This window comes from Rhinoderma darwinii, chromosome 4 (genome assembly GCF_050947455.1).
Source record: "Rhinoderma darwinii isolate aRhiDar2 chromosome 4, aRhiDar2.hap1, whole genome shotgun sequence".
NCBI lineage: Eukaryota > Metazoa > Chordata > Amphibia > Anura > Rhinodermatidae > Rhinoderma > Rhinoderma darwinii.
The window spans coordinates 303066294-303091891 of NC_134690.1; the positions used below are offsets into that span (position 1 = coordinate 303066294).

Here is a 25598-nt window from a genome sequence, read left to right on the forward strand (position 1 = left end):
GAGCTGACTATATTAGTTGTTTCCATTGAAATGTGTAGGATGGATTTTCAGCAACAAATCTGCCGCATGTGAACATACGCTAAGGCTACATGCACACGTTGGGTACTATGCTGCGTAAAATGCGCACTAAAACCGCAGGAAATTTGCAGGTAAAAAACGCACATAATAGTGCATTTTTCGATGCGCTGTTCAGTGCGGTTTTTACATTTTTATGCGTAAATCTGTGCATTTTCATGCTGCGGGTTTTGGTGCGTTTTTCCTTAGAACTAGGCAGAAACAATTCGCAAGCGGAAACGCAAGATAAATTGGCATGCTGCAGATTTGAAAATACGCACCGCAGGTCAATTTATGTGCCGAAAAAACACTTTGCTGGTACTGTATCACGCTTCAGATTTTCCGCACGCAAAAACGCGTGGCAAAACATCACGTGATATGCATCGTCTGCATTGAGCCTAAGGGTGCGGTCACACGTGGCAGATTTTGTTGCAGAAATTTCTGAGACTGAAAATCAGTACTATTCATATGAATGGAACTTGCAGAAACCCTGCACCTGCAGCAGAAACAACCACATTCAGATAATTAGATCTGATGTTTAGTTGCACAAATTCCGGCACCAAATCTGCCATGTGTGACTGCACCCTAAGGCTGGGTTCATATGACCTATTTTCAGACGTAAATGAGGCGTATTATGCCTCGTTTTACATCTGAAAATAGGGCTCCAATACGTCGGCAAACATCTGCCCATTCATTTGAATGGGTTTGCCGACGTACTGTGCCGACGACCTGTCATTTACGCGTCTTCGTTTGACAGCTGTCAAACGACGACGCGTAAATTGACTGCCTCGGCAAAGAAGTGCAGGACACTTCTTTGCAACGTAATTTGAGCCGTTCTTCATTGAAGTCAATGAAGAGCAGCTCAAGATTTACGAGCATGTCAGACGCCTCACATAATGCGAGGAGGAGCTTTTACGTCTGAAACGACGCAGCTGTTTTCTCCTGAAAACAGTCTGTCTTTTGAAACGTAAAAGGAAGCTAGCGTGTGCACATACCCTAATACTATCTAGTGCTGTCATACATTACAAGATGATGTAAGAACAAAAGCTGCCAGTATGAAATGTCTAATTTAACATGCAGATTTCACAAAGATTTTACTAAATGGCAAAAGATCAAAGTGACCTTTACTAAATCAAACCTTCAGATTTTTTCTCTAAATTGATAACTAATTATATTATCTAACTTTAATTAAATGGCTCAGCTTAAAGAAAGGGAGTGATAAGTAATTTTATTTTACTTAGCAATCGCATTGCTTTCAATTATACACTAATTAAAATATAGTATGTGCTCAGCTGTGTTTAGAATTTATTGATTGCTAATTTCATACACAATGTATTTTCTATATTTTATCAAGAATGACTGGTTAGCAAGAGGCACCGTGAGTGGAGGTAGCTAGAGGTACATAATGTGCCTTAAATTATTTATCCACATCTCCAACTCCCCAAGAAAACAGCTATGGACTCTCTACCCCAAGTTTTCATTCCTTCCCCCGCATACCGGCAAGTTATACAGCACGCTACTGCACAAGGGAAGTCACCCACTAGTGCAGGTACTTTTTAATGCAAAAATAACTGCAGACACACTGAACACTCACACTCCACTAGCGGACTAAGGCACACTGTGATGGCGCCGGCTCAAACAAGATGGCGCCAACTGCATCTTCATGCCAGGAAGAGGCTAACAAATTTGCAGATTTGCAGGACAGGGGATTTTTTTCTCAGGCAATTTCCAAACAAACCAGTTTGGATTACAAGCAGCTGGCCATAGAAGTGGCCAAGTATGTAGTCCTTGACATCAGAGACACTTTGGTTGCCACAGTGCAAGCCATGCTGCATAGCATTCATGAACAAGTGTCGCAATATAGCGTGTGTTTAAATAAAGCAGAAAAATGCATCTCCTGTACAGTAGACCACATGGCAGATACACAAACAAAGTTTGGAGATCTGTTGAAAATTACTTAAGTATTTAATGATTGGATAAACAACCTAGAAAGTAGGTCTTGTAGGAACAATCTACGGCTGGTTGGCCTACCAGAAGATGTCCTGGCCGGAATCTTAAAACACATTTTGTAAAACGGACCTGTTTCAAGCTCTAGGTCTCATGGAGCTGAGAAAGGTAGAAAAGGCTCATCAGGTGGGACCACCCAGAGATGCATCACTTAACCTCACTTAACCGCTCCCAACGCAATTAACCGCCCTCGCCAGGATGGTGAATGAAGTAGCTTGACTATAATATTAAGGAAGACATCTTGCGGGTTTACCACAATCACCTCTGCTTTTGAAGGGTCAAAAATCCTCCTATTTATTTGGACACTATTCAATGGATGTTACTAGAAAACGTTGAGCCTTCAGCAAGCTATGCTCCACTTTATACAAACGTAACATTAAATTTGACATAGCCCTGCTAAGGGAGTGTAAGCATGTTAAGTACCAGAAAAAACTGAAACTTCTAGGCTACCGGTAATATGTTACAGTTTACATGTTCATATTCATGTTTAATGGTATAGACTTACTGTCTAGCTTTATGTTTTATTTATGTTTTTACAATCTATCCCAAGCTCATGCTGCAAATCATATGCTATTACATATATAAGGATGTACTTGCAGGTTGTTCACAGGTAGGGGCGACTCAAGGTAATCATTTCAGTGTGGTAAAAACACCTTTCTTTATAACTAGACTGATCTCTATATTTACTATAACCATACCTCCCAACTTTTGAATTCGGAAAAGGGGGACATTTTAAGCCACGTTCCTAACCACGCCCAATATCCGGCATAAACACATCAAATCGCGGCCAAATCCTTGTGCAAATAACACACGCACATTCTCACTGCGGATCTCTAGACTGTCTGGATATCACAGATATTATGGATCCGGTTATATCGTCTTTATGTTACTTTTCCTATCTTGGGTATAACATTTGCTCATCATGGCGGCAGCTGCAGGACAAACCAAAAGGTTGAGAACAATGAAAGTCAAGAGGGAGACCCTGTGGTGGATGACTTTTCAATTGACAGGTAGCAGAGTTACATGATGGGGATTTATTTTTTCCAGTTGTGTAACTCTGCTACCGGTCAATGGAAAATCATCCACCAGAGCCCTGTAGATCGCTCCACACACAGCCCCCCTGTAGATTGTGCCACACACAGCCCCCCTGTAGATAGCTCCAGTTGCAGCCCCCCTGTACATAGCGCCAGATACAGCCCCCCTGTAGATTGCTCCACACATAGCCCCCCTGTACATAATGCCAGACACAGCCCCCCTGTAGATATTTCCAGATACAGCTCCCCTGTAGATAGCTCCAGATACAGCCCCCCCGTACATAGTGCCACACACAGCCCCCCTGTAGATAGCTCCACACACAGCCCCCTGTAGATAGTTCCAGACACAGCCCCGATGTAGATATTTGCAGATACAGGTCCCCTGTAGATAGCTCCAGACACAGCCCTCCTGTACATAGCGCCAGACAGATACAGCCCCCCTGTAGATAGCTCCAGACACAGCCCCCCTGTAGGTAGCGCAACACACAGCCCCTTAGGCCTTATTCACACGACAGGGTCCGAGTGTCGGCCGATAAAAACGTCCGTTTTGGGCCATTTTTCCCGCCCATTTTGCCTCTGTTCCGATTCCGTTCCGGGCCGTGTTGCCGTTTTTAACGGCCGATTTTGACCCGTTTTGCATCCGTTTTTTTCCCTGTCCATTTTAAAATCGGATGAATTTCATTTAAATTTGTTGCCACACACTTTCCTCTGTAGATAATGCCACAGCCCCCCTGGTAGGTAATGCCACCCAGTCCCTTGTAGGTAATGCCACCCAGCCCCCTGTAGGTAATGCCACCCAGCCCCCTGTATGTAATGCCACCCAGCCCCCTGAAGGTAATGCCACCCAGCCCCCTGTATGTAATGCCACTCAGCCCTCTGCAGGTAATGCCACCCAGCCCCCTGCAGGTAATGCCACCCAGCCCTCTGCAGGTAATGCCACCCAGCCCCCGGCAGGTAAAGCCACCCAGCCCCCTGCATGTAATGCCACCCAGCCCTTTGCAGGTAATGCTACCCAGCCCCTGGCAGGTAATGCCACCCAGCCCCCTGTATGTAATGCCACCCAGCCCTCTGCAAGTAATGCCACCCAGCCCTCTTCAGGTAATGCCACCCAGCCCCCGGCAGGTAATGCCATCCAGCCCCCTGTATGTAATGCCACCCAGCCCCCTGCAGGTAATGCCACCCAGCCCCCTGTAGGTAATGCCACCAAGATCCCTGTATGTAATGCCACCAAGTCCCCTGTAGGTAATGCCACACAGCCCCCTGTAGGTTGCACCCATCCCCCCCCCCCCTTCCAGGAGAAGTCACTGACTTCAATGTCCATATATGGACAGTGTATGTCACTGACTTCTCCTGGAGAGGAATTCCCGGCTACAGGGTCGGGGATTCCGCTTCATAAGTGAGTGACGTCACTGTGTCCATATATGAACAGTTTGGTCACCCAGTTCTTCTGTAGCGGAATCCCCGGCCACAGGATCGGAGATTCCGCTTCAGAAGTGAGTGACGTCACTGTATCCGTATATGGACAGTGTAGTCACTCACTTCTCCTGTAGCGGAATCGGGATTGGGGATTCTGACTTCTACAGGGAGCAAAAAAAGACCCTCCTCCTCACATGCACTCTGCTTTCACTCACCGTCAGAAGAAGGCAGGAGTCTTGTAGCGGCGTTCTCACTGGTGTCGATGCCAGCCCGGGAGTGGACCAGTCCAGTCACCTGACCGGTGAGGTCAGATGACAGGTCAGGTGACTGGACTGGTCCTCTCCTGGGCCGGCATCGATCCCAGTGAGAACACGCCCCAAGACTCCTGCCTTCTTCTGATCGCTGCTGCAATCAGCAGCGATCAGCTGTTTTGATGCAGCGCCCAGCGGGACATTTTGAAGACTGGCCGGGATGGCGGGACAGCGGTGAGAAACCGGGACTGTCCTGCCGGAATCGGGACGGTTCGGAGGTATGACTATAACATGAGAAATATCACTTGGAATTAAGTGTTTATGTTCCCCCAATAAGCATATGAAGACACTCAAAGATGTAAAACAATTTTTATAGCACTATTACAGGAGACTTATTTACTAGAACCTTATTTCAGTAGGTGCGTTTTCTGGGTTTGTGGTGGTAAACATGAAAGCTGGGTATTGATCTTAATTCATAAGTATCTGCGTCACTCAGTCTTGTCCCAGAAAAAGGACATAGAGGAGCTTCATATCACTAGTTTAAATGGAAATATGAACAGTTTTAACCCCTTAATGACCGCCGATAAGCCTTTTCACGGCGGTCATTAATGGGCTTTATTCTACAGCGCCGCCATTCTACGGCGCTGCTGTAGAATAAAGTAAACAGAGCAGGGACCCGTCAAATCTCCCTGCTCTCAGCTGCCAGAGGCAGCTGAGGGCTGGGGGCGTCCCTGCTCTGCCGGGTGAGATCGATATTAGTATCGATCTCACCCGTTTAACCCTTCAGATGCGGTGCACAATAGCGTGCACCGCATCTGAATGGTTTTGGAGAGAGGGAGGGAGCTCCCTCTCTCTCCCACCGACACCCGGCGATAAAATCGCCGAGTGTCAGTGTCTTCTATGGCAGCCGGGGGTCTAATAAAGACCCCCAGGTCTGCCTGGAGCGAATGCCTGCTAGATCATGCCGCAGGCATGACCTAGCAGATGCCTGTCCGTTTTAAACGGACAGGCAGTAATACACTGCAATACAAAAGTATTGCAGTGTATTACAATAGCGATCGGAGGATAGTGAAGTCCCCTAGTGGGACTAGCATAAAAGCAAAAAAAGTTTAACAAATTTAATTTTAAAAAAAAGTGAAAAAAAAAAATGAAAAACCCACTTTTTCCCCTTACAAAATGCTTTACTATTAAAAAAAACTACAATAAAGCAAAAAAGTTACACATATTTGGTATTGCCGCGTCCGTAACGACCCCGACTATAAAGCTGTTACATGATTTAACCCGCACTGTGAACGCCGTAAAAAATAAAATAAAAAACAATGGAAAAATTGCTGTTTTCTGTTAATCCTGACTTTAAAAAAATGTGATAAAAAGTGATCAAAAAGTCGCATCTACTCTCAAATGGTACCAATAAAAACTGCAAGTCGTTCCGCAAAAAACAAGACCTTATACAGCTATGCCGACGTAAAAATAAAAAAGTTACAGCTCTTCGAATGTGACAACGGAAAAATGTAAAAAATGGCTTGGACATTAGGGCCCAGAATGCAAGCAGGGGGAAGGGGATAATGTGCATGCTCCTAATTACAAACAGAAGCCTTTATTATGACACATTGAAATCAAAGGTTATAACAGATCCTCTGCCCAACAAAATATTTGGTGAAGACTTTCTGCCCAGGAAGATCAGAGATCCCCAGTGATAGTCCCTAGAGTCTTCCAAATTCAATTTTCTCTCAACATCATTGTTGACTGACAGTTGGAGTTTTCGTTACCCATATGGTCGTGAATAAACGGACTACTCGTTTCCACATTATTCTTGGTCAAGAATCAATTATCTTCTGGATAGCAAACTTCTTCTTTCTAAAATCACAACTATACAGATAGAAAATCTGGTTATTTTAGATCATGTCCCAGTCACACTTGATCTATTAGATTCCTGCAGTGAGACCTCTTGTCTCTGACTCCACTGGTTAAAAAAAAAAAATGGGTCTTAGCTAAGATAAACTTAGATTTATGGGCAGATAGAGGGGAATCTTTATTAGAACAGATATGGAGGAAATGCTTCATAGATTTGGAAATAAATCTGGGAGATTGGCGGCCAATCTGCCTAAGGGCAGACTTCCTAATCATATTTTACAAAAGTTTAGAAATACAGAGGGGCATTTAACCCCTTCAGGTCCATACTCATTTTGGCCTTCAGGGCCAGCCCCATTTTTAAAATCCAACATGTATTACTTTATGTGGTAATAGCTCTGGAATGATTATACTTATCCAAGTTATTCTGAGATTGTTTTTTCGTAACACATTGTTCTTAATGTTAGTGGTACATTTTGGTCAATATGTTTACTCTTTATTTATAAAAAAAAAATAATCAAAAATATAAAGAAAATTTAGAAAAATTAGCATTTTCCTACGTTTGAAATCTTCTAAAATGGATAATGTTACCACACAAATTAGTAAATAAATAAGGTTTATTATATGTATTCCTTATGTGTAGGCATAATTTTTTTATTACATTTTTTTCAAGACGGAATAAGGTTTATACGTTTTTCAAATATTCAACAAAATGTCCAAAACATATTTTTGTAGGCCCCACTTCAGGTTTGAAGTGGTTTTGAGGGATCTATATATATTAGAAACCCCTCATTGCTTACCCCATTTTAATAACTGCACCCCTCAACGTAATCAAAATAGAATTTAGGAAGTTTGTTAACCCTTTAGGTGTTTTACAGTAATTAAAGCAAAGTGGAGGTAAAATTTACAAATTTAATTTTTTTCGGGCAGATTTTCAATTGAATCCATTTATTTCAGTAACACAGGCAAGAGTTAACAGAAAAACACTACTCAATATTTTTTACACAGATTCTGCAGTTTTCAAAAATATATCACATGTGGCCTTAGTGTGTTACTGGACTCAAACACAGGCGTCAAAAATGAAGGAGCACCTACTGAATTTTGGGGCCTCCTTTTTAATAGGATGTTTTCCAGGCACCATTTTGAAAAGGCCTCGAGGTGCCAAAACATTAGATACACCCCAAAAAACACCCCATTTTGGAGACTACACCCCTCAAGGAATGTATCTAGGGGTGTAGTGAGCATTCTGACTCCACAGGTTTTTCATAGAATTTATTAGAATTGGGCTGTGAAAATTAAAAATATATATATTTTCCCAATAATATGTATTTTTAGCTCAAAATTTTCCATTTCCACAAGGAATTCAGGAGAAAAAGCATGCCAAAAATTGTTAGGGAATTTCTCATGAGCATGGCAATACCACATATGTGCTTGTAAACTGCTGTTTGGACACATGACAAGGCTCTAAAGGGAAAGGTTCTAGTTTTTGGACTGAAGATTTTACAAAATTGTTTTATGACGCCATGTTGCATTGCGCTGAGGTACCAGTACAGCGAAAACCCCTGAGAAGTGACCCCATTTGGGAAACTAAACCCATTTAAGGAATTTATTATGAGATGTAGTGAGCATTTTGACCCCACACGTTTTGCAGAAATTAGTACATAATGAATATTCCATTTTTCCACAGATATGCTATTTCAGTGCGCAATATGTTGTGCTCAGCTTGTACCACTGGAGACACACTCCCGATAAATTGTTAAGCGGGTCCTCCGGAGTATAGTAATACCCCATATGTGGTCATAAATTGCTGTTCAGGCACACTTTCGGGCTCAGAAGGACCACCATTTAGCTTTTGGACAGCAGATTTTGCTTGGTAGTAGTTTTGTTTTGGGTTTTACTGGTGTTTCAGTTTATAATGTGGGAGCATATGTAAGCTTAGTGGAGTATATCAGCGTATAATAAAGGGGTATATAAATAATAAAATAAATTATCCATGGATAGTGATGTATGTTTTGGAGTAGCTCTTATAAAGGGCATCCTTGGTATTGTACAAAATATCCGCACTTCACTATTGCCTAATCTTTGACTTCTTAACTTTTTTATTTTTAGCCGACAGAGTGGAGTGAGGGCTTGTTTTTTGCGTGAAAACTGCGGGATAAATAATATGATATTTTTATAGTTAAGGCCAATATGAACGTGGCGATACCTATTATGTATAGTTTTTTTTATTATTTCATTTTTTTTATAATTATAAAGGACTTGATCATAAAACTTTTATTTATTTATTTCTCTAAAACATTTTTTTTTTTACTTTTCTTTTTACACTTACTAGGGGAAATACACGACACTACTTATGTAGTACAGTGTATTATAACTGTCCTTTTAGAACTGACAGCCAGTCTATTAGGTCCTGTCTTTGGCAGGACCTAATAGGCTTCTGTACTCGGCCGGCCAGTAGGCCATTGACAGGCTTCCTGTTTGCCAAAGCAATCGTCAGCACCCCATTCTTTTTTTTATGTTTTCCCCTTTGCTGGCTCTATCTCTATTTCTTAGCTGTCTTGGAGGTAGTGGGCGAAGCCTAACTTCTACCATGCCTTATTTACACTGCACACATAGGAGAGGAGAATCCTGCTCTAATATATATATATATATATATATATATATATATATATATATATATATATATATATACACCGCATTCCAAATTATTCTGCAAATGTTATTTTTCGCTGATTTTCCTAATTAGTCGATGCAAATGACAGTCAGTATAATCTTCAAGCCATCAACCGTTGGAGTATAATGCAAATTTTATTGAACAAATCTCCTAATGATAACAGATTTTTTTTAGAAGTAAAAAACTCAAAATGCACTGTTTCAAATTATTATGCACAACAGGGATCAAAACATTTTAAAGGTTGTAAAGAGAACTAAAATGGTAATTTGTTGAATTTGCAGCATCAGGAGGTCATATTTACAGAAATCAAAAGCTCTTTCAATCAAAAAAAACTTAACAGGCCAAGTTACATGTTAACATAGGACCCCTTCTTTGATATCACCTTCATAATTCTTGCATCCATTGAATTTGTGAGTATTTGGACAGTTTCTGCTTGAATATCTTTGCAGGATGTCAGAATAGCCTCCCTGAGCTTCTGTTTTGATGTGAACTGCCTCCCACCCTCATAGATATTTTGCTTGAGGATGCTCCAAAGGTTCTCAATAGGGTTGAGGTCAGGGGAACATGGGGGCCACACCATGAGTTTCTCTCCTTTTATGCCCATAGCAGCCAATGACACAGAGGTATTCTTTGCAGCATGAGATGGTGCATTGTCATGCATGAAGATAATTTTGCTACGGAAGGCACGGGAAGTTGTCAGTCATAAACCCTACGTTTTTTGCAGAGGTCATTTTCACACCATCAGGGACCCTAAAGGGGCCTACCAGCTCTCTCCCCATGATTCCAAACCAAAACATGACTCCGCCCCCTCCTTGCTGACGTCGCAGCCTTGTTGGGACATGATGGCCATTCACCAACCATGCACTACTCCATCCATCTGGACCATCCAGGGTTGCACGGCACTCATCAGTAAACAACACGGTTTGAAAATTAGTCTTCTTGTATTTCTGAGCCCACTGCAACCATTTCTGCTTGTGAGCATTGTTTAGGGGTGGCCAAATAATAGCTTTATGCACACTTGCAGACCTCTGGAGAATCCTACACCTTGAGGTTCGCGGGACTCCAGAGGCACCAGCGGCTTCAAATACCTGTTTGTTGCTTTGCAATGGCATTTTAGCAGCTGCTCTCCTAATCCTATTAATTTGTCTGGCAGAAACTTTCCTCATTATGCCTTTATCTGAACGAACCCGTCTGTGCTCTGAATCAGCCAGAAATCTTTTCACAGTACGATGATCACGCCTAAGTTTTCTTGAAATATCCAATGTTTTCATACCTTGTCCAAGGTATTGCACTATTTCACGCTTTTCGGCAGCAGAGAGATCCTTTTTCTTTCCCATATTGCTTGAAACCTGTGGCCTGCTTAATAATGTGGAACGTCCTTCTTAAAGAGGCTCTGTCACCAGATTTTGCAACCCCTATCTGCTATTGCAGCAGATAGGCGCTGCAATGTAGATTACAGTAACGTTTTTATTTTTAAAAAACGAGCATTTTTGGCCAAGTTATGACCATTTTTGTATTTATGCAAATGAGGCTTGCAAAAGTCCAAGTGGGCGTGTTTAAAGTAAAAGTCCAAGTGGGCGTGTATTATGTGCGTACATCGGGGCGTTTTTACTACTTTTACTAGCTGGGCGTTCTGACGAGAAGTATCATCCACTTCTCTTCAGAACGCCCAGCTTCTGGCAGTGCAGACACAGCCGTGTTCTCGAGAGATCACGCTGTGATGTCACTCACTTCCTGCCCCAGGTCCTGCATCGTGTCGGCCACATCGGCACCAGAGGCTACAGTTGATTCTGCAGCAGCATCAGCGTTTGCAGGTAAGTAGCTACATCGACTTACCTGCAAACGCCGATGCTACTGCAGAATCAACTGTAGCCTCTGGTGCCGATGTGTCCTCGCTCGTCCGACACGATGCAGGACCTGTGAGTGATGACACAGCGTGATCTCTCGAGAACACGCTGTGTGTCTGCACTGCCAGAAGCTGGGCGTTCTGAAGAGAAGTGGATGATACTTTTCGTCAGAGCGCCCAGCTAGTAAAAGTATTAAAAACGCCCCGATGTACGCACATAATACACGCCCACTTGGACTTTTACTTTAAACACGCCCACTTGGAATTTTTGCAAGCCTCATTTGCATAAATACAAAAATGGTCATAACTTAAAACGTTACTGTAATTTACATTGCAGCGCCGATCTGCTGCAATAGCAGATAGGGGTTGCAAAATCTGGTGACAGAGCCTCTTTAAAGGAACAGTGTCATCACAATTTTTTTTTAATATGTTAAAGATGTTAGTGTTTTACTTTTTCTTATTTTTACACTTTTTCTTCCCTATGGGGGCTGCCATTTTTTTTTCCATTTCTGTATGTGTCGATTAACGACACATACAGACATGGAATACGGCAGCCACAGTCCCATAGGGACTGCGAACGGGGCCCGTTCCATCCACTAACATGTACGCCGTCTGTGTGGGAACTGCGCATGCGCCGCTCCCACACAGTCCAATTTGAAATGCGCGCCGTCCGGCGCCATTTTCCTGTGGACCGGAAGTCGCGGCCGGACAGTAAGATTACTACTTCCGGTCGCGGCTTCCGGACTTGTGCACTTGGACCAGCGGCAGCAGACGGAGCGGATGGGCCGGAGGGAGCCGCGGCGGCAGGAGCAGGTAAGAGATTTCTATGTATGTTTGTGTTTGTGTACGTTTACTACTGTATGTAAACCTACTACACTGTGTGTTAGCTCAAAAAATGGCGACACACAGTGTAGGAGGTTAGACCGTTCAAACTCCTCGTTTATCCCGGCACTAGCCAGGATAAAGGAGGGGGGGATGCTGAGAGCTCACTAGAGCGAGGGCTTTTTACCCAATTTTGCAATGCTGCAATTTTGGGAATAGCTCCATCTAGTGACCAGCAATGGGAAATATTATAAATTAGAATTAATTTATAATATTTCCTGACTCGTGAAAAAAATAAAAACAATTTGAAAAATGTTTAATCACCTACACACTAAATGTTTAATTAAAAAAAAAAACATGTTTTTCTGGCAACACATTCCCTTTAAGTAGTTTTCCTTTGATAAGGCACACCTGGCAAACTAATTATCACAGGTGTCTGCGATTGATTACAATGATCCAAGGAGCCCTAAGACACAATACCATCCATGAGTTTAATTGAAAAACAAATAATTAAATGTTTATGACACTGGCTAATAAAAGGAAAAGATTAATATGGGCAAAAGCACACAGACATTGGACAGAGGAAGATTGGAAAAAAGTGTTATGGACAGACGAATCGAAGTTTGAGGTGTTTGGATCACACAGAAGAACATTTGTGAGACATAGAATAACTAAAAAGATGCTGGAAGAGTGCCTGACGCCATCTGTCAAGCATGGTGGAGGCAATGTGATGGTCAGGGTTGCTTTGGTGCTGGTAAAGTGGGAGATTTGTACAAGGTAAAAGGGATTTTGAATAAGGAAGGCTATCACTCCATTTTGCAACGTCATGCCATACCCTGTGGACAGCGCTTAATTGGAGCCAATTTCATCCTGCAACAGGACAATGACCCAAAGCACACCTCCAAATTATGCAAGAACTATTTAGGGAAGAAGCAGGCAGCTGGTATTCTATCTGTAATGGAGTGGCCAGCGCAGTCACTAGATCTCAACCCCATAGAGCTGTTGTGGGAGCAGCTTGACCGTATGGTACGCAAGAAATATATATATGTGTGTATATATGTATAAATATATATATATATATATATATATATATACAGCTAAGTCCAGAATTATTTAGACAGTAACACAACTTTTGGCATTTTAGCTGTTTACCAAAACTTATTGAATATACAGTTATATAATCAATATGGGCTTAAAGTGCAGACTCTAAGCTTTAATTTGAGGGCATTTACATCCTAATTTGAGGAAGGGTTTAGGAATTACAGCTCTTTAATATATTCAGCAGCTGCCTCTTTTTCAAGGGATGAAAGGTAATTGGACAATTATCTCAAAAGCTATTTAAGGGCTGCATGGCCTATTCCCTCATTAATCCATCATCCATTAAGCAGCTAACAGGTCTGGAGTTGATTCCAGGTGTGGCATTTGGTCATCTTCCGATTTCAAAGGGAATTAAGCATGATGCATCTTTCATCTGCTGCACTAAGTTTCCTTGGCCGACCACTGCGTCTACGGTCCTCAACATTGTCCATTTCTTTGTGCTTCTTCAAAGGAGCTTGATCAGCACATCTTGAAACCCCAGTCTGCTTTGAAATCTTTGCCTGTTAGAAACCTTGCTGATGCAGTATAAAGACCTTGTGTCTTGTTGCTGTGCTCAGTCTTGCCATGGTGGACTCCACAACCTTATCCGTGTAGCAGAGTTTGGCTGTTCCTCACCCGGTTTTAAGCCTCCTACACAGCTGTTTCTCTTAAGGTTAATAACTGTGTTTCAACCTACATACTGTATGAAAATGATGATTATTATCACCTATTTGGTATAATTGGTTAATTATACACCTTACTATGATTACATGAAATTGTACCTGAAAGAAATGATGCTGTTTCGAAGGCAAATAGTGGTCACACCAAATATTGATTTGATTTAGATTTCTCTTCTGTTCATTCACTTTTTATTTTGTTGATAAATAAACATTAACATTTCTAGTTTTGAAAGCATTCTTACTTTGCAGCATTTTTCCACAACTGCCTAAAAGTTTTGCACAGGGGCTATTCCCTCGATAATCCATTATCAATTAAGCAGGTAAAAGGTCTGGAGTTGATTTCAGGTGTGGCATTTGTATTTGGAAGCTGTTGCTGTGAACCCACAACATGAGGTCAAAGGAGCTCTTAATGCAAGTGAAACAGACCATCGTTAGGCTGAAAGAAATTAAGAAATCCGTCAAAGAGATAGTTCAAATGTTAGGAGTGGCCAAATCAACAGTTTGGTACATTCTTCAAAAAAAAAAGCACACTGGTGATTTTGTGAACTCCAAAAGGCCTGGACGTCAACGGAAGACAACAGTGATGGATGATTACAGAATCCTTTCCATGGTGAAGAAAAACCCCTTCACAACATCTACCCAATCCTGGAAGTAGGTATATCAGTATCTAAGTCTACCATAAAGGGAAAACTTCATGAGAGCCAATACAGAGGGTTCACCACAAGGTGCAAACCATTAATGAGCCTCAAAAATAAAAAGGCCAGATTTGACTTTACCAAACAACATCTAAAGAAGGCAGCCCAGTTCTGGAACAGCATTCTTTGGACAGATGAAACGAAGATCAACCAGTACCAGAATGATGGGAGGAGAAAGTATGGAGAAGACTTGGAACGGCTCATGATCCAAAGCACACCACAGCCTCTGTAAAACATGGTGTGTCACGATCTGTGGGTATGTGGACCCACTGGGCCGTACCGCCGTAGCGGTATAGCAGCTGGCCAAACAGGGTACAAAGTCACTGTATATTGTTCAGATTAAGTTACCTGTGGCAATTCAGACAGTTCTGATGGTTTAGGCTCAGATGGTACTCTGGCAGCAGGCAGACAACAGGTGCGGAGAAACACAGCGGGTGTAGTAGGCGACTCAATACAACTCCAATTCAGTATAGCACAGGAACACGGTAGCATGGGAAACAGGATACGGGTAGCAGGAACAGGAACACTGGAACGGGAAAACACTCAAGGAAACACTTGCAAGACAGACACGGGTAGATACAAACACGCTCAGGCCAAGCAGTGAGGGGCAGAGCCATTATTATAGTCCAGGGTGATCTGGGAGCAGATTTATAGAAAAAGCTGAAAAATTATCCAATTAAATCACCTAGAAAAAAATGCAACAAACGATAATATGTACGGTGCCGTCCAAATTGATAGTATGGCAAAAAAAGAAAAAAAAATTATTGGACAGAAACCAGCACACTCTAGGTAGAATCTTGATATTAAATAAATACAAATTTATTAATGAATTAATTCAAAAAATTAGAGTTGAGTCCATTCACTATATAGATAACACATTTATAGACTAGAGGACAGAAATCTATGACATACAATATAAATTACTAAAAGGAGACCATGAAACAAGATCAACTGAGAAGATAAACATATCACGATAAGTACTGTTGATTAAGGATCCAAGACAAGGTTCATAATACAAGAAAGTTATATCTAAAGACCACTTACAAAGTGGACATAAATTGGCTACAGATACAAATGTACTTATCTATATCTTGACGTGATCAAGGGGCCCCATTGATATGTAGATTGTAGATTCGGCCGAATAGATGTCCTTAAAGGGGTTGTCCAGGAAAAAAAAATAATTCTAAAAAATATCCCCCAGCTTTGGTTTGCCTTCCCTAATACCCCCCTATTAACCTCCTAACCAGTTTCTGTTTGATCTCCATTGTCACTGCTGCTCTTTCTGTTTGTTTACATCCCTTGCTTCTGGTCCTGGCTGTTTCCTGTCTTGTAACCCACCATACCCATGATCCCCTGCTGCATCTGAGGAGACAGCTTGCATCCCGCCCCCCCCCCTCCGCTTCCTCCAAAGCAACTTAGCTATTTGCATACTGCCACGCCCCTCTATGTTCACAGGTCCTTCCCTGCTCTAATTCCAGGCAGCTCCCTCCCTGCGCACTGTCCTACACACTAGAATAATCATTATCCTTTGTGCCTCCATCTATCCCTGATCCAAGTACAGGCACCCATCTCACTCCCCCACCCGTTTCACAGCCTGATAAATGTAAGTGCCCACTCCACCTATGTCAGACATCTTGGTACACACAATCCAGTCAGCACATTTTCCTCACCTGCTGCTGGATCTGTTCCAAGAGATCCTGTTCACACTGAGTTTTTTTGCAGGCAGAAATTTCTGCCTCAAAATTCTGTCTGGAATTCCGAGGCAGATTTTGATCTGCCTGCACGCCGTTTGCCGCGTTTTTCGCAGCATTTTTGCCCGCGGCCATTGAGCACCATGGGCAAAAACAGAGCGAAAAACACTTTTTCTGCCTCCCATTGATGTCAATGGGGGGTCAGAGACGTAAACGCCCGAAAATAGGGCATGCCACTTCTTTGGCTTCCAGAAGGCTCTCCCACAATTTGGATTGGCTTGATGGGCACTTCTTGCGTACCATACGGTCAAGCTGCTCCCACAACAGCTCTATGGGGTTGAGATCTGGTGACTGCGCTGGCCACTCCATTACAGATAGAATACCAGCTGCCTGCTTCTTCCCTAAATAGTTCTTGCATAATTTGGAGGTGTGCTTTGGGTCATTGTCCTGTTGTAGGATGAAATTGGCTCCAATCAAGCGCTGTCCACAGGGTATGGCATGGCGTTGCAAAATGGAGTGATAGCCTTCCTTATTCAAAATCCCTTTTACCTTGTACAAATCTCCCACTTTACCAGCACCAAAGCAACCCCAGACAATCACATTACCTCCGCCATGCTTGACAGATGGCGTCAGGCGGGTTTTATTTAATGAAGCTGCCAGTTGAGGACCTGTGAGGCGTCTATTTCTCAAACTAGAGACTCTAATGTACTTGTCTTGTTGCTCAGTTGTGCAGCGAGGCCTCCCACTTCTCTTTCTACTCTGGTTATAGCCTGTTTGGGCTGTCCTCTGAAGGGAGTAGTACACACCGTTGTAGGAAATCTTCAGTTTCTTGGCAATTTCTCGCATGGAATAGCCTTCATTTCTAAGAACAAGAATAGACTGTCGAGTTTCACATGAAAGCTCTCTTTTTCTAGCCATTTTGAGAGTTTAATCGAACCCACAAATGTAATGCTCTAGATTCTCAACTAGCTCAAAGGAAGGTCAGTTTTATAGCTCCTCTAAACAGCAAAACTGTTTACAGCGGTGCTAACATAATTTCACAAGGGTTTTCAAGTGTTTTCTAATCATCCATTAGCCTTCTAACACAGTTAGCAAACACAATGTACCATTAGAACACTGGAGTGATGGTTGCTGGAAATGGGCCTCTATACACCTATGTAGATATTGCATTAAAAACCAGACGTTTGGATCCGGAATAGTCATTTAGCACATTAACAATGTATAGAGTGTATTTCTGAGTAATTTAATGTTATCTTCATTGAAAAAAACTGTGCTTTTATTGCAAAAATAAGGACATTTCTAAGTGACCCTAAACTTTTGAACGGTAGTGTATTTATATATATATATATATATATATATATATATATACATATATATATATATATATATATATATATATATATATATATATATGTATATATATATATATATATATATATATATATATATATGCTTCAGCAGCATAGAGGCGAGTATACAGCAGTAATGAGCAGTTTAGCTTAGAATCCAGCACTGGGTGAGATAAAAATCTTGCCAGCACATCTGTGTTTCTCACTCTTCTCCTGCTACCTCTCCCTGCTCACCACTCCCTTCTCCATAGACAATTATGCAGCATGTCTGTGTGACTCTCTCTCTGTTCCCTTCTACTGCTCCCCCTCCCCTCTCCATAGACTTATATAGGCAGGCAGTGAAGAGAGACGCCCCCACCTTCTGCAACCCGTCTTTAACCTGGGACGGACTTTGCTTGACAACAGGAGTTGGACAGCAGATTACAGGAAGGGAGATACCTAGAGGAAGTAACTTCACACATAATTTGCATGGATAAAACAACTACATTTTAAGGCTACATTCACACGAGCATATCAGATTCACGCACGTGAAAAATGCGCGTGAATCTGGTCCGTGTGTGTAGCATTATGCATTTGTGCTTTGTGAGTGTGGTTTTCGTGTGGCATGCGTTATTTACTCACTCGCAAAGCACATCTTTTTTAATTTTATTTTATTTTTCAATATAATTGATACGCATATCATGTATCGCACACGGATGTGCATCCGTGTGCGGTGCGTGTGATTTTCACGCACCCATTGACTTCAATGGGCGCGTTCAGATGTAGCTGTCTTTATCTTGACTTTTAACGCATTAAATACACAGTGGAAAGATCCTTTATCTTGACTTTTTCAATGACTTTTCAATGGCTTTTGTTGTGTGATATCACGCTAAAGCAAGTTATCAGAGTCAAAAAAAAGATGGCTACATCCTTAGGTGTGTGAAAACGCACCAGTGTAATACATGCAGTGAGTTTCACGCAGCGGACTCTCAATGCTTGAAAACTCAAGCATGGTGAATGGCACCATTGAAATCAATGGGTCCGTGTGCTGCGCATGATTTTAATGCGCAGCACATGGACGTTGTTCATGTTCGTGTGAATGGGCCCTAATAATAAATATATTGCAAAGTTGATCTATACCAGGTATACTAGGTATACATATAAGAAAAGAGTTGGCTTGCAGACCCTCAGAAAACAAAAACTTCTAAGTAAATCATCAGTAACAAATTTTCACATGCATTAAATCAGATAAATAAAGATGAGCAAGGTTCAATTCAGTAAATCATACAGTAATTTATTAAAGTATCAAAGCACACTTATCATGTATCTCTAATCTCCTATATGACTGCTATTTGTCTCATATCACCTTCAGTCGACCCAGACGATCAAATTTTCTAATAAGGGTGTCGATAATTATTTTATCCCTTCTTCATCAAAATAATATGTAACAAATGATTTTGGGTGTATTTTCCCTTGTTGATTCATTTATTAATGAATCATTGCTGAGTCTACAATAAACACGTATTTAGGAATAATTATAAAACAAACTAAATAAAATCCTGCAGAATTGAATTATATCTTATTTTTCCTCGGCTGTGTGACATCATCGACTGGGGTTTTCTTCATGATTGGAAGAAATCCTTACAAAAGGCACCATTCAGACCAGGTCTCCCAGATACTCTGTAGTTTGTGGTAATTCTAACCAGTAGTACCACGGTTTTGGAACCTGTCAAAAATTATCATGCAGAAAGCATGATCATGATATAATGACTTTAGAAATCCAAAGAGAGATTAAAGGAGGCTCTTTTTTTTTCCACAGCAGAGGTCATAACAAGGTACCAAAGTAAGGAATGCTTATAGGCTGTAAGGTTGATCAAAGGGGCGTAACTAGGAAAGACTGGGCCCCATAGCAAACTTTTGATTGCCCCCCCCCCCTCCCCTGGGTTTCACATAACACCCCCTTGTAGATAGTGGCTCCCTATATACTCCACCACACAGCGCCCTTATAGATAGCACCATACAGCCCCCCTGTAGTTAACGCCATACAGCCCTCCCCTGTAGATAACGCCATACAGCCCTCCGCCTGTAGATAACGTCATACAGCCCTCCCCCTGTAGATAATGCCATACAGCCCTCCCCCTGTAGATAACGCCATACAGCCCCCCTGTAGATAACGCCATACAGCCCCCCCTGTAGATAATGCCAGATAGCCCCCCTGAAGATAACGCCATACAGCCCCAAACCCCCCCTTGAGATAACGCCATACAGCCCTAAACCCCCCTCTAGGTAACGCCATGCAGCCCCCAACCCCCCACCCCTAAAAAAGCCTATAGAATGTATTACAAAATAGATGTATCCCCTATCCACAGGATAGGGGATACATGTGTGATCACTGGCAGCGATAAGGAGACCGGCGGACCGAAAGTCCCCCGAAGTTCTCCATGACAAACCTCGGACTTCCTGGGTCTGCGCAGTTCAATAAAAATGAAAGGAGCGCTGGTCACGCATGCGCACAAGCGTGACCGGTGCGCAAGTCATTTATATGGAGCTGCAGACAGAGCCCGGAAGTCCAAGGTTTGTCATGGAGAACTTCGGGGGAGTTTCGGTCCCCTGTTCTCCTTATCGCTGGGCGTCCCAGCGATCACATATGTATCCCCTGTCCTGTGGATAGGGGATGCATGTCTTTTGTAGGAACAAACCCTTCAGTGGCGTCGCGCAGTAGCAGCCATAGCGGCTGCTAGCAGAGCCTCCGGCCATGGGAGGGGGGCCCGTGCCTGCGGGCGGCACGGGTCCCCTCATGTTGCAGGCAAAGTATGAGTAGAAGTGAAGGTCAGAGCAGATATGCATAACTAGGCAGATTAGTGGTTCAGGAGTTTGGAAAAGCAGGGACAAACTCTAGAATTTACATTCATTGGCAATTTTTTATTTGTTTAGGCAAGATGTAACAGTTTTGAAATGATAGCACTCTGTTAAGAGGGAAAAAAAAACATTAAATGCCATAATATGTTCTGTTTGCATCAAGTACATCCATACAGGACCAATAGAGGTATAAATTAAAAAAAAACTGGGGCCATTTATAGAAAATAAATGCATACTTCAGAATTTTAAAAAAACAATTCCCTTAAATTATAGAATTATGGAATTAAATATTGTACACAGAATCCTGACATTTAAACGTGGACATATATGATTTATATCTCAGAATTACTACTCGTGTATTATTATTTTTAGGTGCCCTAGGGATTTTACATAGGACTGCTACTAGAACTATGACAGAATAAGAATGTCAAATTTGATTACATTTACTATATATGAATATACACACATATATCACGTTTGAGAGCGAGAGTATAAGATTAGAAGTATAAGATATTTTGTGGCTTTGCCAAGGATTACAATGTGAATACAAAACTGATTTCTGAATAATAAAGTAGAAGAAATGAAAATTTATCTACTGAACTGAACAGTTCACAGTGTATTTTATTCATACACTGCTATCAAATATGCAAACTAAATAAGGCTGTGTTCACACCATATTTTTGCCCCACATCTGACATATACATTTTATACTATAATTAATTGTGCAGAGGTATACTGTAAGGTTTCTTGTGTGCTGACGTATGGCATAAGTATGTGCATTTGACTGGATTCTATTTGGGTCCCATTTTTTGAGTGCTGAAATGAGCTGACTACAATACTTATCAGAATTCTGAAATAAAATGTATATAATAAAATATATGCTTCATAGAACAGAAATTAATGGCAGACAGAGAAAAAAGTACAGATATACATTACATTTGTTAAAAAAAATATTTCACCTTTAACAACAAAAAAAAAACAACAAAAAAAACTGTTCCGTCAAATGGATATCAATTGCATGCAACTGTATACCAACTGCATACATTTAGTATATGTTTGACCGCAGAATGTTTTGGTTTTTTTTCCAAAAGAAAAAAGTGTACATTTGACATTGTGAACATATGTGGTGTGAACATTTATTGACACAATAGTAAATGACTTCATATTTCTGGTAATCATGATGTAATTTCTCAGAAAATAGTTTTTTAGTACATATACAGAAATACACAAACAGGTGTTCAATTAAAAACTCTCCTTGTTATAATGGAAATGGACTCCTCTTGGATCAGATGATGAATGCAAACGGCACACACTGTTAAGTATTTTAGAAAGAGATTTTGGTCCACAGAAGAACACACCGATACTTGTTCTGGATAAAGACAATAAAAAGAGTAAGGAATACATTTTAGTTTAGTAAAAGTCATTTATTAAATTCTCCCCATCATATTCAAATAAAGCTATTAGAAAACTATCAACCCATTTGTCAAAGAGGTTGTCTCATCACTTCTTTATATATTTCAGCCAGCCTGGGAGAAGCTCCTCCTACAGGAGAAATTTATTATTACATGTAGGCTTTTCAAATAAATAGCAGACGAGCTGAGTCCGCCAGAGCAAGCATTGTTGTTTGCAGCAGCTCTTAATTCTGGTTAACTGAGGGTGGTCCCATATGACATTCATATGCTCTATCGCTTGATAAGACAACCCCTTTAACTTCTCCCCACAAATTGCAATGCTATTTTTATTTTTTTGTGAACACTAATTCACTAAATTACCATATCACATGAGTACTGGCACTTGTATCTTCTTACTGGCATTAGATTTTTTTTATATTCTACGCTAGGTTTAAGGTAGCCAAATCTATTGATAAATCGTATTCTGCAATACTGACCATAGACACTTTAACCAGCGACCTGATATTTCTTTTTTTTGTAATGATCTTTTAACATGCTCAAAACATGCTTGGCTATTGCTTATTTTACCAACACTTTTCTATTCAATAGGAACATTTGAACAAGAATATCAGCGGGCAGGACAGAAACTATGCAAACGATTCAATAATAAAATAAACACACCACTAAATTTCCTTCCATAACACAGGAAGAAGTGCAGATGCATCTTAACCAAAAGAAAGAGAAAATACCACATGTATAGCCTACACAGGGGCCACCACCTTAGAAAAAATACCAAGCTTACTGGTGTCTCCTTGATGGCATGTAAAGGACCGTTAATGATTGTCATAGCTTATACGTACTAATGAATTGCAATGCACTAGAGTAGTTAGCACATCACTGAAGAACTAACTAGAAGGTACACTATGAAGAGCCCCTCACTCTGGACAAACTAGCTGTTACATAGCAAATGGGCCACATATTTTTCTTGAACATGGGCCCTATGCTGTATATGTCAACCCCTAATCAGTATTATATATTTTTTCCAATATACAGTACTGTGCAAAAGTTTTAGGCCGTTATGGAAAAATGCTGCAAAGTAAGAATGCTTTCAGAATGTTTTTTTTTATCAATTAACAAAATACAAAGTGAATGAACAGAAAATAAATCTAAATCAAATCAATATTTAGTGTGACTACCCTTTACCTTCAAAACAGCATCAATTGGGGCTTCAAAATGTGCTGTTTAAGCTCTTTTGACGAAGCACAGAGAAGCGGGCAACGTTGAGGACTGTGGACTCAGTGGTCGGCCAAGGAAACTGTTAGGAAAACACCTTTTCCCTTAAGGTCGTTATGACTTGAACCTATCTCTCTTCTCTGTCCTTCTGCCAATCAGCCATGGGGTTGTATTTATGCCTGTCTTTTTCCACTTGTGTTTGCTTGTGAATTTTCCTATCTCCTGGTTTCTGATCAAGCTCCTGACTGCTCCTGCACTTCTATTTTCTGGACCTCGTGTATAGTGACCTCGGCTTGTCTCTCGCTAACCCTCTGCTTACCGATTCTGATTATCCGCTCCTGACTGTTTTTGACCGTGGCTTGTCTGATTACCTCTACTCCGTTTAGGGAATTTCAGTTAGCCTATTGGCTGTCTGGTTTCCAGCTCAGGTTTTCCTCTATTGCACCTCTTATCCAAAACTATACTCTGTTAAGACAACCTGGGTTCTAAGCAGCAAAATACATCCCGCCTTGTGGTCGGCTCTGGCGAATGCCTTAGAGTAGCCTTAGACACTGTTAATCCGAGTGGTTACGGATTTGAGCTTGCGAGTTTACGTGCATGCTCTTTCCCCGCAGACCCCAGCAGCCTTGAGATATCGCTCCACTTGCATTTTCATAACAGAAACTTAGCTTTGCGGATCAAACACGCTTCATGCTAACTTCCCTTCGAAATCGGAAGATGTCCAGCAGTGCCATTGCCATCAGCTCAAAACTGGCAGAAACCAGTGGGAACCAGGTACACCCATCTACTGTTTGGAAAAGTCTGGCCAGAAGTGGTCTTGATGGAAGGATTGAGGCCAAAAAGCCATACCTTCAACGTGGAAACAAGGTCAAGGCACTCAACTTTTCACGAAAACATAGGAACTAGGGAGCAGAAAAATGGCAGCAGGTGCTCTTTTCTGATGAGTCAAAATTTTAAATATTTGGCTGTAACAGAAGGCAGTTTGTTCCCGGAAGGTCTGGAGAGCAGTAAAGTATTGAGTTTCTGCAGGCAACATTGAAGCATGGTGGAGGTTCCTTGCAAGTTTGGGGCTACATTTCAGCAGATGGAGTTTGGGATTTGGTCAGGATTAATGGTGTCCTCAATGCAGAGAAATACAGACAGATACTTAGCCATCATGCAATACCATCAGGGAGGCGTCTGATTGGCTCCAAATTTATTCTGCAGAAGGACAATGACCCCAAGCATACAGCAAATGTCATTAACTGGATCCCGATTGCCGGCTGTATATAAAAATCTGGCAGTCGGGGTCCTTAAAACCCGTGCCATAGTGTATTTACAGCGCAGGTTTTAGCTGCCCGACCGATCAGTCAGTGACTGCCGGGGAACCTGAGGAGAAGATAAAGGCAGTTTTCGCTGATTCTATCTTTTCTGTTCTCTTGCAAACAGAGCTCAATGAGCGCTGTGTATATGAATAGAGGTAGCAGCAGCGCCGCTGACTCTATTGGTCCCGGTGATCATGTGACTGGTCACATGATCGCGGGGTGCCGTTAGTTGCAGGCTGCTGCTGAGTCTAACCAGACCCAGCACAGCCCTATTAGTGACAATAGTCACTGTAAGAGGGCTGATTTCCCCTATAACTGGGGCTGCTGAGCAGCCTCGTTATAGTGGAAGAATAGGGTGTAAAAGAGGAAAAAAATAAAGTCCCCCAAAGGTCTTTTCTGACCTTTGAGGGACAAACCATAATAATAATAAAAAAATAAAAAAAGTGCAAAAATACATAATATTAAATACCCATAAAATACCCACCCAAAACCCCTCCCACCAATAATTGTCTTAACGCTAGCCCTGAACAAATTACCCTAAAATAGACATATTAACATATTAAAATTTACGTTAGACAATGACGATCACAAATAAAAGGTCTATTTTAGGGTAAAACTATATTATTACCAGAAAACAATTGCTGAAAAATAAAAAAGCATATTATTTTACTATTATTTTCAAACTTCAAGCCTAAGAATTCTGAAATAGCAAAAAGGATATGTATAAAAATAATTAAAAAAAAAAAAAAGACTCTATTGACTATGAAAAAGAAATCACAAAAATCATGTCTTCTAGCCCAACAGATAAAAAAGTAATATCCGTTTAACTAAGGCGTGATAAAAATGGCTAAACCGTGTCTGGTCCTGAAGGCACAAAATAGCCCCATCCTGAACTGGTTAAGCGCTATCTTCAGCGTAAAGAAAAACAAGGAGCCCTGGAAGTGATGATATGGCCTGATCTCAACATCATCGAGTCTGTCTGGGATTACATGAAGAGACAGAAGGATTTGAGAACACTTAGGGCGGGTTCACACATGGCGGAATTGCACTTAAATTCCGCTGCGGACACTCCGCAGCGTTAATCCGCAGCGGAGCCGTTTCTACATTGACTTTCACTTTAATTTAGCAGTGTTCGTTTACACGATGCGTACAATTCCGCTGCGGAGCATAGGCTGCGGAGCGGAATTTGGTGTCCGCAGCATGCTCTGTCTGTTGCGGAGCAGTGGCGGACTCATGGCGGAATTTCTCCATTGACTTCAATGGAGATTCAAAGTTCCGCAATGAAGTCCGCAGCTGTCATGCACATGTCATGTGTGCTGCGGATGCGTCTTGCTTTTTTTACTTGACATTTCTTCATTCTGGCTGGACCTATGTATTTCTAGGTC

General features: G+C 41.5%; 1 protein-coding gene across 1 annotated transcript in view; it reads right to left on the minus strand.

Moving 5' to 3' along the window:
* Positions 1-21483: 21483 nt before the first annotated feature.
* The window catches only part of NOX3 (NADPH oxidase 3), a 159179-nt gene continuing 155064 nt past the window's right edge, over positions 21484-25598 (minus strand). The window contains exon 15 of the mRNA XM_075863737.1: positions 21484-21654. Coding sequence (XP_075719852.1) covers positions 21528-21654 — 127 coding nt within the window. The 3' untranslated portion in view covers positions 21484-21527. The remainder of the gene's footprint in view (positions 21655-25598) is intronic.